The sequence below is a fragment of the Garra rufa genome, chromosome 8 (genome assembly GCF_049309525.1).
Source record: "Garra rufa chromosome 8, GarRuf1.0, whole genome shotgun sequence".
NCBI classification, from domain to species: domain Eukaryota; kingdom Metazoa; phylum Chordata; class Actinopteri; order Cypriniformes; family Cyprinidae; genus Garra; species Garra rufa.
In genome coordinates this window covers 9643563-9656576 of record NC_133368.1, presented here as the reverse complement: position 1 = coordinate 9656576, position 13014 = coordinate 9643563, and the positions used below count along the sequence as shown (strand labels likewise).

General features: G+C 37.3%; 2 protein-coding genes across 2 annotated transcripts in view; one reads left to right on the top strand and one right to left on the bottom strand.

The window, feature by feature from the left end:
- Positions 1-6: 6 nt before the first annotated feature.
- Positions 7-7106, top strand: rab20 (RAB20, member RAS oncogene family). Its single transcript, XM_073846217.1, has 2 exons — positions 7-297; positions 5875-7106. The coding sequence occupies exons 1-2, from the start codon at positions 108-110 to the stop codon at positions 6420-6422; spliced, it is 738 nt and encodes a 245-aa protein (XP_073702318.1). The 5' UTR covers positions 7-107; the 3' UTR covers positions 6423-7106.
- A 204-nt stretch (positions 7107-7310) lies between these two features.
- The window catches only part of col4a2 (collagen, type IV, alpha 2), a 96610-nt gene continuing 90906 nt past the window's right edge, over positions 7311-13014 (bottom strand). Inside the window, exons 47-48 of the mRNA XM_073845001.1 lie at positions 11497-11783; positions 7311-11425 (exon numbers count right to left, since the gene is read on the bottom strand). Coding sequence (XP_073701102.1) covers positions 11171-11425; positions 11497-11783 — 542 coding nt within the window. The 3' untranslated portion in view covers positions 7311-11170. The remainder of the gene's footprint in view (positions 11426-11496; positions 11784-13014) is intronic.

Here is a 13014-nt window from a genome sequence, read left to right as displayed (position 1 = left end):
TAATAAGATCATGCATTTAAAACGCAGAGACACCGATAGCTAGATTGTTTATATGGCGATTTTACCTGTAAGAGTTGAGCTTGCATGAGTGGCATGTGTTTGGAGACATGTCTCAAGCCTCAAGGACCAAGAAACCCGACGTGAAAGTCGTCATTCTGGGGGACATGCACGTGGGAAAGACTTCTCTCCTCCACAGATACACGGAAAGGAAATTTAAGGACACTATAAGCACAGTCGGAGGGGCGTTCTTCCTCAAACAGTGGGGACCCTACAACATTTCTATATGGGACACTGCAGGTGGGCTACTTTTACACTTTATTTAGTTGAACAGAGCACAGAAATACAAGAACATGTTATCACAGTGTGTTTTTCAAAAGCTGTATGTAAAAAGAATATCAAGCCAGCTGACCTTTAACCAAATAAACACACTATTATAATCTGATGAATGTTATTTCAGTCATATCTGTGTTTTGTTATTCTTTTGTGTGTGCTTCGTTTGTATTTGTTTTTCTTTTCCTGATTTATATCTCAGAACTGCTTTGTCACAGTGATAGTGATAGCCTTATTTTTTTATTTTTTTATTTTTTTTTATGAGTGTCAGCACTTTTTGTTCCTTATTCAACTGGTATATTTAAGTACGGGCCTTGTCATGGGTGAAGTTCACAGAATTTGACCTACTTTTATTATTTCATTTAATTTAAATATATATTCAAAAAGTCATATGGTATATTTAATGTGCACATTTCACCTTCCTTTAATGTAAATGAGTAACCCTAAAGTGAAATGTTTTTGGTCAATGTTTGAAAACTTCACCCATTAAAGGCAATTATTTAACAAGCCTTTTGGACTCTTATATAGCACTCTTAAAGTCTAAATCAAATGTAGAAAGATTTTTTTTCTTGGTCATTTCCTGTGAAATTGTATTCTGTTCAGATGACAGATGACCCAGTATAGAGCTGTTTGCTGTCTCTTAACAGGCAAAAAGTCACATGCCTGTGTGCAAGTCAGATGAGTGTGTACTGAATCTAAGTGTATGTGTGTGTGTGTGTGTGTGTGTGTGTGTGTGTGTGTGTGTGTGTTTGTGTGGAAACTAAAGGTTTAATAGGTCACTCACACAGTTGTTTCTCATGGGTTGGGGGTCTAGGAGTCATGAAGGATGTTCACAGGTAAATTAAGTTATGAAGCAACTATGAATTTTCAATTTTAAATGCGGTTCTCTTTGTGTTTAGTGGAAAAACCTGAATTTCCTAAGCATGCCTGAGTGTCATCATATGATCAAAATGACAAGCCAAAATGTCATTCATTTTTAAAATTAATTTTCATTTTCATGTTCCACTATACTTTTAACCCTATAAAACCCACTGCATCACATTTCTAAAGCCTTTAAATGATCAACATGATCGAAGCTTTTTCATTTTTTTTCTCCCTCTGATTGATTTTTTTTTTCCTTTAAGTATAATCTAAAATGTCCCGCTTTAGATCGTAATACACATGCCTTTCATTAATGTTTTTTTTTTGTGTGTGTGTGTGTGTGTGTTAGATTAACTTTTATATTTTAAACGTTTAATAAAATGTACTGGACTGATGTCACAGGTTTACTTGATTATCCATGTGATTTTTATTTATTTTTTATTTTGTATGTATCATATATGATGCATAAATGTTTTAAGAAACATTTATTTGTCCATCTCTCAATAATCATTGTATTGCTTTTGGTTATGTTTTATAAAGATCTCATTTATTTACAATCAGAATCTGTACTAGCCTACTTTATGGCCATATAAATAACAATTTATGCACCAGATATTTCTGTTCAGTTTGGCCCTCTGAATGATGCATTTTTCGTCCTCAAGTATGAGCTCCACATCTGATATCATACTATGTGAGCCATAAAAGCCGGATGTATCAAATATGACATAAAACACAACTTTTTTTGTCTAAAGTGTCAATAAACTTTTACAAAATTATATTCAGACTAAGACTTCAGTGTAAATTATCTGCATGTAAAAAATGATGCAATAAAAAAGGGCAGTGAAAATTCAGAAACGATCAGTTGTTTTTAATGTTCGAATCTTTCAGAGGGATCTGCAGAGCAGCAGGTGTTATGTGAACTTTAACCCATTTTATTCATATCATTATTTTATCTAGTGATGGGTAATAATAGTAAAGCTTACTTCCTCTGCTTTTGCTCACTATGTCGGTGTGGCTATTGTTGGTGTTCCTGTAGTTCAGACAATATCGCAAGCGGCTAGCAATGCAAGTTCATGGGTTTGATTCTGATTCTCACATAAACCGCATTATAGTTTCAGTGGGGAGAGAGTTTAGAGTTGTGAAATATATATATATATATTTTTTTTTTTTGCAATGAAGAGTTTATGTCAAAAGGTAGTGTAAATGGAATTACTTATGAACCCCTTGAATTTGTTTTGATTGCATGCAAGTATTGTAAAATTAAAATGAGTCATGCTTTTTAAAGTATGAAATTAGTTGTACAGATTTTTATAGTGCATGAGGAACATAAGAAGAGAGCTTTGTTCCTTACAAAGCTTTCTCTCACACTCCTCTGACACAGACAGTAGAAACCAAATTAGTTAAAGACCACTTCATATTTCCACAACAATGAGCTCTAGTATTTTAGCTGTTACAGCTCTCTGTGTCATGACAGACAACCTGTGGCTTTCTTTTTAAAGGAGAAAGTGAAAGAAGGTTTATTTCTTTGATTAAGTAGATTTGGCCCCTCAAAACTATTCGGGTAACTTGTGTTTAATCATTTTGAGCGAATCACCAGGGCTGTAACAAGCACAGTAAAATGTAACTTTCCTTAATGAAATAACCGTAATGCACAAACTTTGTACAGCAGGTTTGGTTAAAAGGAATAGTTCACCCTAAAAGGAAAATTCTGTCATTAATTACTCACTCTCATGCCATTCCAAACCCGTAAATTTCCCGTAAATAAAGACCTTCGTTTGTCTTCGTAAAGATCTCAAATAAAAATATTTAAATTAAAACAAATTTTAATATTTTTGATTAAATCTGAGAGCTTTCTGAGCCTCCATAGTAAGCAATGGAACTGACACTTTCAAGGCCCAAAAAGCTAGTAAAGACATTGTTAAAATAGTCCATGTGGCATCAGTTGTTCAACCACAGTGTTATGAAGCAACAAGAGTACTATTCGTGCATGAAGAAAAAAATAAAGACCTTACAGCTTTGTAACAACATGAAGGTGAGTAATTAATGACAGAATTTTCATTTTTGGGCAAATTAACCCTTTAATGTTTAATAATTTTTACTTGGCAAGTCTCAAATGTGAACTGTATAATTTATATCTTAGACGGACACAGTAACATGCGTGAGGGGTGAACTGAATAGTTTTTATCTATGACGGACACGATAAAATGCCTAAGGGATGAACTGTATAATTTATATCTTTCATGGACATGATACCCTGCGTGAGGGGCAAACTGCATAATTCAGGGGTGCCCAACTCTGTTCCTGGAGATCTACCTACCTGCAGACTTTAGTTCCAGCTCCAACACTGCTGTCTGTAATTATCAAGTGCTACCTAAGAGATTAATTAGCTGGTTCAGGTGTGTTTGATCAGGGTTGGAGCTGAACTTTGTAGGATGGTAGATCTCCAGAAATAAGGTTTGGCACCCCTGGTATAATTTATATCTTTGACAGACATGATAACATGCGTAAGGAGTGAACTGTGTAATTTATATCTTTGACGGACATGACAACATGCGTGGGGGGTGAACTGCATCATATATCTTTGATGGACACGATAACATGCGTGAGAAGTGAACTGTTTATTTAATATTTTTGACGGACAGGATAACATGCATGAGGTGTGAACTGTAAAATGTATATCTTTGACAGATATGATAACGTGCTTGGGGGGTGAACTGTGTAAATAATATCTTTGACGGACATGACAACATGCGTTGTGGTGAACTGTATCATTTATATCTTTGACGGACACGATAACATGCGTGAGAAGTGAACTGTTTATTTAATATTTTTGACGGACAGGATAACATGCATGAGGGGTGAACTGTAAAATGTATATCTTTGACGGACATGACAACATGCATGGGGGGTGAACTGTATCATATATCTTTGACAACATCATTACATGCGTAAAAAGTGAACTGTTTAATTTATATTTTTGACGGACACGAGTCACGACAACGTGCGGGAAAGGTGAACTGTAAAATGTATATTTTTGACAGACGTGATAACATGCGTGAGGAGTGAACTGTTTAATTTTTTTGACGGACACAATAACACGCGTGAGGAGTGAACTGTTTAATTTTTTTGACGGACACAATAACACGCGTGAGGAGTTAACTGTTTAATTTTTTTGACGGACACAATAACACGCGTGAGGAGTGAACTGTTTAATTTTTTTGACGGACACAATAACACGCGTGAGGAGTTAACTGTTTAATTTTTTTGACGGACACAATAACACGCGTGAGGAGTGAACTGTTTAATTTTTTTGACGGACACAATAACACGCGTGAGGAGTTAACTGTTTAATTTTTTTGACGGACACAATAACACGCGTGAGGAGTGAACTGTTTAATTTTTTTGACGGACACAATAACACGCGTGAGGAGTTAACTGTTTAATTTGTATATTTGACAGACGTGACAACATGCGTGGGGGTTGAACTGGGTCATTTATGTCTTTGACGGACATGATATCTTGTGAGGAGTGAACTGTTGCTTATGCATTTATAATAAGTTAATACCAAGGGACAACCTCCCGCTCTCTCTATTGAAACCAACACGGAAGTGTCTTAAAATGCAATTCATCGACTGGCCGCTTGAGGCTGGCTGCAAAAGAGAGACAGTCCCATTGACTCCCCATGTTAAAATGCCCAACTTTACAGCAGAAAAAAGTATGTTTACAGCCTGGTTCAAAAAATGGTTTTGGTCTATATAGCTAGTTTTGCCCTTCATGTCAATTGTGAGGGGGGTGAATTTTTTTATAACTCATCCGTTTAAGTTATATTAAGCCTTAAAGTTCAGCATAATTAAGGGCGTGTCCACTTGAGTGACAGGGGGATTGCCGCTGCTGTCACCACAGTCGCGCTAGGCGGGCGTGGTTTCAGCAACCAGCTCCACCCACGTCCCGCCTTTTTGCCCATTTTTGATTATCCGGGAGTGACGCGCGGTGACGCGTTTCCAAGATGGCGACAACCGTCATATACCGTGATAACGTATAATTTTGAAAAATACCGTGATATAAATTTTTGGTCATACCGCCCAGCTCTAGGTGAACTGTATATTTTACATCTTTGACAGACTCGATAATATGTGAGGGGTGAACCATATAATTTCTGATGGACATGACAACATGCATGAGGGCGAACTCAGTAGTTTATATCTTTGACAAACATGATAACAAGACTGAGGGGTGAACAGTATAGTTTCCATCTTTGATGGACACGATCACAGGCGTGAGGGGAGAGCTGTATAATTTTTGTCTTTCATGGACATGAAAACAAGCATGAGTGGTAAACTGAATAGTTGATATCTTTGACGGACATGATAACATACATGAGGGGTAAACGGTATCATTTATATCTTTGACATGATAACAAGTGTGAGGGGTGGCTTTATTGTTTATATCTTTCACAGTCGTGAATACTGTACAAGCGTGAGTGCATGGGGTGAACGGATAATCTGCGTGAGGGGCGAACTGTGTAGTTTACATCTTTGACGGACACGATAACAAGCGTGAGGGATGAGCTGTGTAATTTTTGTCCTAGAAAAGTAATGTAGAGTCTTCAGTTTAAATAGATTTCAAATAAAGTGCAATATGTCTGTGCTTCACACTCCTGATTGTGGTGTTTGTTGTGTTCAGGTCGAGAGCAGTTTCACGGCCTGGGCTCTATGTACTGCCGTGGTGCGGCTGCAGTCATCCTTACCTATGACGTTACCAACTGGCAAAGCCTGGCTGAGCTGGAAAACCGCTTCCTGTCCCTAACTGACACTGCCAACACTGACTGCATATTTGCCATTGTGGGTAACAAAGCGGACCTTACCGACGCTACCGCTCAAGAGCCAGACACAGAGAGCGAGCAGCGGGACGAACCCCAGCCTGTGGTCACGTGTACGACTCCTCCCGCCACTCCGCTTCAGCACAAACAGGTTAGCAAAGAGGACGCCATCGCCCTCTACGGCCGCGTGCTCCGCTACAAAGGCCTGGAGGAGAAGGCCTGTCTGCCTGCCGAGACCATGTGCTTTGAGACAAGCGCTAAAACGGGTTACAATGTGGACGTTTTGTTCGAAACCCTCTTTGATCTGGTTCTGCCCTCCATCCTGAAGAAAAGGAGTGAGGGAGAGAACGCCACTGTGGACCTGGAAGCGACAATAGAGGCAAAAAGGACTAAAGCAGGATGTTGTGCCTAGAGCAGGACAAACATAGGAGACATGACGATTGTGGGATTGCATTGTCAATCAGTGCCAAAGGAGGAATGGATCAAAATTGTACCTAAAACTAGTTCAGTTGAACTACTTCCATGTACTGATTTTTGTTGATTTCTGTTTTTTTCCCAGAGCAGTATTAAAAAAAAACTTTGGGGAGGAATTAAATCATAGAAGCACTTGATAATCATGCAGAATAGTTTGTTAAATTTTAATTCTATGAAAAAAAATATTTTTACATGTTTTTTTTTTGTTTCGTTCTCTGCATTAATGGAATGGAATGGACATAGTCTGTATGATTTTTTTTTTTTTTTTTTTTTTTTGGAAATTATATATGGACTACATTTATATTTTGTGAAAATATTTCTGATACTGCCTCACTTATTCTAATTTGAGAAAAATAAAAATTCCTAAAGTTTGGAATAAATTGGTTAGTCTGTGTGGTTGGTGTACAATAGCTATATGAACTGCATTGCCATTCTCTTATGAAAATATTATTGCAATTTAAAAGAATTGTTTATTATTTTAATATATTTTAAAGTGGAATTTATTCCTGTGAGCAAAGCTGAATTTTCAGCATCAATACTCTTTAGTGTCACATGATACCTCAGGAATCATTCTAATATGCTGATTATTAATGTTGACAACAATTATGCTGCTTAATATTTTTGTGATTCTTTGAGTAGAAAGTTCAAAAGAACATTTTTTGTAACATTATAAATGTCTTTTGTCACTAAAAAAAAATCTTTGCTGAATAAAAATGTATTTCTTTATAAAAAGAAAAAAGAAAATCAAAAACTTTTGAGTTCATAGTTAACTTTCTACGAGGTAGATGTTGTTCAAATGTCATTAAAATGAAAGACAACACAAATGTAACAAACAAAAAGCATTTATTGTTTTTTTATTCAATAACACTACAATTAAAAACCAATGTCCTCAAATATTCCACATAATTACGTTTGATAAAAAAAAAAGCAGTGACGTTTTCAATGCATAAAGTGTTTTGAATACTTTTTTGGGTTCTCTTTACTGGTGCCAAATACAGGTTAGTGGTTTATAGACTTCAGGACAATAATACTTGTGCAATGTGCACTGAAAATGGCCAAAGCTGCTCAAAGTCCAAAATAGCTTGAACACATTAAGGTGACCCACATTTGGTTTAGCCATTGTTTACAGACTTTGTTTACAGAGAATATAGCCTGCTTGAGCATGTGAAATTGGGACAAAGATTGAACTCTTCTAATGATCTGAACATGTGACCTGTAAACCTCTGAGAAAATCAGTGCAATTGGTGTAACCAAGAGAGGGTTCATCTCAAATGAGAATCCAGAGCCTCTTGACTGGACAAAACTCTAGTAAAAAAGCTTCAAGTCTCAGAGTTTATGACCTTTATGAAACAAAATACCAAATGAATACCCTACTCCGTCTCCATGAGATAAATAGTGCCGTTAAAGGTGTGACAACATTACATGATACAGGGGTAATGCTAAAAAATACTTCAGTTATAGCACATCAAATAACAAATGCAAAGCAAAAATAATGTACAGGCAGCAGAAGATGGTGTTAGTATAAGTCGGGTGGAATTATATTTCTATAACCGATAGCACTGTATTTAAAGCAGCCATAAGGTTTAGCATAGTGCTGTTGATCCTGATGTTATGGCTTTTCCATAGGGATGGGAATCGTGTGGAATTAAATGGATCCGATTCTGACTCAATTTACTGACTCTATGGTTCTGTTAATGATTCTTTTAGTCACTGCTGGGAAAACAATTATTGAAATCACTCATGATATACTCACCCTCAAGCTATCATAGGTGTGTATGACTTTATTCTTTCAGACAAATACAATCAGAGTTATATTAAAAAATGTCCTGTCTCTTCTAAGCTTTATAATGGCAGTGAATGGCAGTTGGTTTTTTAAAGTCCAATAAAGTGCATTCATCCATCTGAAAATCTCCTCAACATGGCTCTGGGGGTTAATACCATAATACTTCTGAAGCGAATCAATGAGCTTTTGTGAGAAAAAATATCCATATTTAAGACTTTATAAACCATAATATCTAGCTTTCGCTAACTATCGTACACATTCACGATAAAGTGGCAATCAAGCAGATGATGTAGACATAGCGTGAGCTCCAGTGAGAAATGACGAACGCAGAAACAGAGGAGAGGATTTGTAAAGAAAAATGTCAGAGGATTTCGAAGTAACCCAAGAGAAGACTGGTTTTCCTTTGCTGTAAACAAAGCTTGGTTCTGGCAAGACTAGCATATTCTCACTGGAACTTACGCTACGCCTATCCTACGTCATCTGATGGACTGCCACTCTCTCGTGAACGTGTTTACAACAGTTAGCGGAAGCTGGAGATTCCGGTTTATATTTTTAAATATGGATATTTTTCTTCCAAAAATGCATTCATTTGCTTCAAAAGGCCTTTATTAACCCCCTGGAGTCGTGTGGAGCACTTTATATAATGGATGGATGCACTTTATTGGACTTCAAAATCTCAACAGCCATTCACTGCCATTATAAAGCTTGGAAGAGCCAGGAAATGTTTAATATAACTCAGATTGTATTCGTCTGAAAGAAGAAAGTCATACACACCTAGAATGGCTTGAGGGTGAGTATATCATTAGGTAATTTTCATTTTTGGGTAAACTGTCTCTTTAAATATGTTGTATTTATTAAACCAACAGTCCTCCTTCAAATAACGTTTTTTTCTGAGGTGTGTCATATGGCATGTCTGCAAAGCATCTTGGATGTGTGTGTTTAGCATGTTTTATGATGGTGAATGCAGACGTTCCAGAACTGTTAACAGAACTGAAGCACGAAGTACAAAAACCCAACTAACAAAAATGTGTTCTAAGAACGTTAACCATTTACACTTACGTTCCCATTAAAATAATTATGAAGATTCCCCGAATGCTCAAAACATCATTTTATTTTATTTTGTCCTTGTGTATGTGTTCCATTAATAGGGATGGGACGATAAATTGTTACAACGCGACTCGCGCAATGATCCCTGATAGGACACGTACATCTTGGAGACGTCTATTTGACGTCTGCATTTACATCTGCAAGATGTAGTTTGCTCATCTGCAATACATCTATAGGACGTTTCCTATCAGATGTCTATTAGATGTCTTTAAAATATTTACGATTTAGAATGTATGTAAAACTGACATCTTACAGATGTCTGCCAGACGTTTGTACACGGCAGATGCTTTCCAGATCAAGAGATCTTTAACAGACATCTTGAAGATGTACGTGTGCTATCTGGGATTCAGCATTGATTCTGAGATTTTCCGAACACATTGCGATTCTTTTTCAAATCATTCCTGAGCTTAGATGGAACTGCTTGCTTTAGAAACAGCCGTGCTCTGCTTGTTTCCAAATCCTTACACACACTTGAACCTAAAATAATCCGAGGTGAAATTACATGACTCAAGCCGAACGCACAAGTGCTCTTCAGCACTATTCTTTGTGAGTGTTTGAATGGGCAGATAAAAACTAGATTAGAGTGCCATCTGTTGTTAAAATCTACTCTGATAGCACACGTACATCTCGGAGACGTCTATTTGACGTCTGCATTTACATCTGCAATACGTCTATAGGATGTTTCCTATCAGATGTCAAGTAGATGTCTATTAGATGTCTTTAAGATGTTTATAATTTTGAATGTATGTAAAACTGACATCTTACAGATGTCTGCCAGACGTTTGTACACAGCAGATGCTTTCCACATCAAGAGATATAGGTGTTCTATCTGGGTAAGCTCAGAATCGATTTCAAAGAGAATCGTGATGTATTCGGAAGATCTCAGAATCGATCCACGATTCGATGTATCATCCCATCCCTTTCCGTTATTTTGCAAACATTATGGGAACGTTACTTCACATTCTAATGTTTTAAAACAAGCAGAAACATTTCGAAAATGTTCTGTTTACACTAGTGTGTTTTCGTTTTAAAACACAGTGAAAACGTCAATGTAGACGAGGATCGTTTAAAAACGTTCCATGCCAAATGTATAAATTACAATTTTGTGCAAACATTATGACAACATTATTAAAAACTGGATAACTTTTGAACAAACATTCCATTAATGTTACGAGAAGAATGGTCCTCCTAACTTTGAGAAAGCCTTGGAAAAACGTTCTGAGAACAATCCCTGTTAGCTGGGTTGAAGTGATATGCTATTTGTACTGAGGGTAGATACAAAGTCTCCTATTTGCATTTAGTGTAAATAGACACTGCCTTAGAAAAGAAGCTGGTTTTGAATAAGAACCGGTTTTTGATTCCCAACCCTCCATTCACAAAGTGCTATTACGTAACACAAAAGGGCGAAGATATGCATAAGCATGGGCTTCTTTGGTTCAGCTGTATGTTTTTGCTAATATTAATTCAGGCCTGATAATGCTGAGGTAATAAGTTAAAAATTAAGCACCATTTCATATATATAAAAGTAAATAATACATAGAAATATCGTAGCTATGCTTTCATGCATCTCTGGCTTTGCTTCTCATTACGCACATGTACATATCTTCAGTCATAAGGCACACAGTAGTGGTGAAAAGGCAATCTGAGGGCGTCATATGTGATACATTAAGCAATTTCAAAAGCCTAACTTGCGACGTTGACGTCCGACTGACGATTGGAATGAAGTATTTGCATGGATCGCTCTGCTGGCGTTAACTGTAATGCTGCTCTGCTGCAATAGTGTCACAAGTAACAGCTCACAGGTTCTTCATACACACTTGGCAGCGGCTGATGCGTGAAAGGAGCTGACCGGCTTTTAGTGTCTCAGAAGAAGGGGAACTCTGGAAGGTCTGATCAATAGATGTCAACCAGAAACTCTGCTTGTTGGCGAAGTAGTGACATGTACCCTTGGCTCCGTTACACTCGATGAAGGGAGTGGTGCGGAAATCTTCTAGACAGGAGCCGGGAGACACCAGAGATTGACCACCACCTTCATCTCCAGCTGCCGTGTGCTGTGAGAGTGTGACAGAATCAGTTAGAGAACTATAATAAAAAGATGAACATTTTAGAAATGAACTCTCACCATAAGGAAGGAATAGCCAATCCAGAGACTTCTCCAGCCTGCTGGGCATTGTGGGATGGTTATGTCTTGACTGTGTATGGCGATGGCCACAGATGGAGCTTCGCACACGGAGCAACGGCTGATGTATGGTTTTATTTCACCCTCTTCCACGGGCATCATGGGAATTGGGGCGGTGGTGGACAGCCAGTAGGATTTGTCATTGCGGCTGGCATAGTAGCACACGTCTCCAGGATTGCAGTACAGGAAGGGCATGGTGTTAAAACGGGGGAGACATGAGCCAGCTAAACCTGAATGACAAAATAGAGATGTGTGAGGCCTTTGAAAGCTTTCAGAGAATCATAAAGTACAGTTACACAAGTGAGTAAGTTTTTTCAGTAATACTTTTAAAAATCTTAAAAGGATAGTTCATCCAGAAATGAAAAATCCCCCATGATTTACTCACCCTCAAGCCATCCTAGGTGTATAAGACTTTCTTCTTTCATACAAATACAATTAAAGTTATATTAAAAAATCTCCTGGATTTTCCAAGCTTTATAATGGCAGTGAATGGGTGTTGAGATTTTAAAGTCCAATAAAATGCATCCATCCATCATAGAAAGTGCTCCACATGGCTTCGGAGGGTTTATAAAGGCCTTGTTGCATTTGTGTACATTTACGAGAGAGTGGCATTCCAGCAGATGACGTAAGCCAATTAGACGTACAAAACGAGAATTTGTAAAGAACAATGCCGATATATGCCAACAGGAGAATTCACTTCAGAAGGCCTTTATTAACCCTCGGGAGCCATGTGAAGTACTTTTTTACAATGGATAAATGCACTTTATTGGACTTCAAAATCTCAACAGCCATTCACTGCCATAATAAAGCTAATAAAACATTTTTTTATATAACTCTGATGGTATTCGTCTGAAAGAAGAAAGTCGTATACACCTAGGATGGTTTGAGAGTAAGTAAATCATGGGGTAATTTTCATTTGGGTGAAATATCTCTTTAACGACACCATTTAGAATCATAGTATATATTAGATAATATAATAAGAAAATGAATTGCATGGAATGCATTGTAAAAACATGAATTATGTTGATGACCAGTGATGGAAATCTGTTAAATTATTCACTATTTGAAACATCTGCTAGTGTAAGTGAGGTTATTTATCATTATATATAGTTTTTGTTTGTTAGAAATCGAGTTTGTGTTCATACTAAAACAGTATTTGCATGTCATAGTCGACTAACTGTTAGTCAACAAGAAGAGGCTTGGTTGACTAAAATTTTATTAGTCACAAGAAAAAAACTACAGTATTAATCCACATGAAGTGGCAAAGTCACGCAGTCCGTGACGGACAGATTGTTAACGGCTGGTCTGTGTGGTAATACAGTACATCGAGCAGGACATCCAAAAGCTCGTCTATCTTTGAACAACCTCAAATTTGGCTTATCACTTGAAATATGTAAGAAGTAGCAACTTTACATGGCCACTCAATGTAATGTATGCTAAACTGAATAGTAGCGCTTTCAC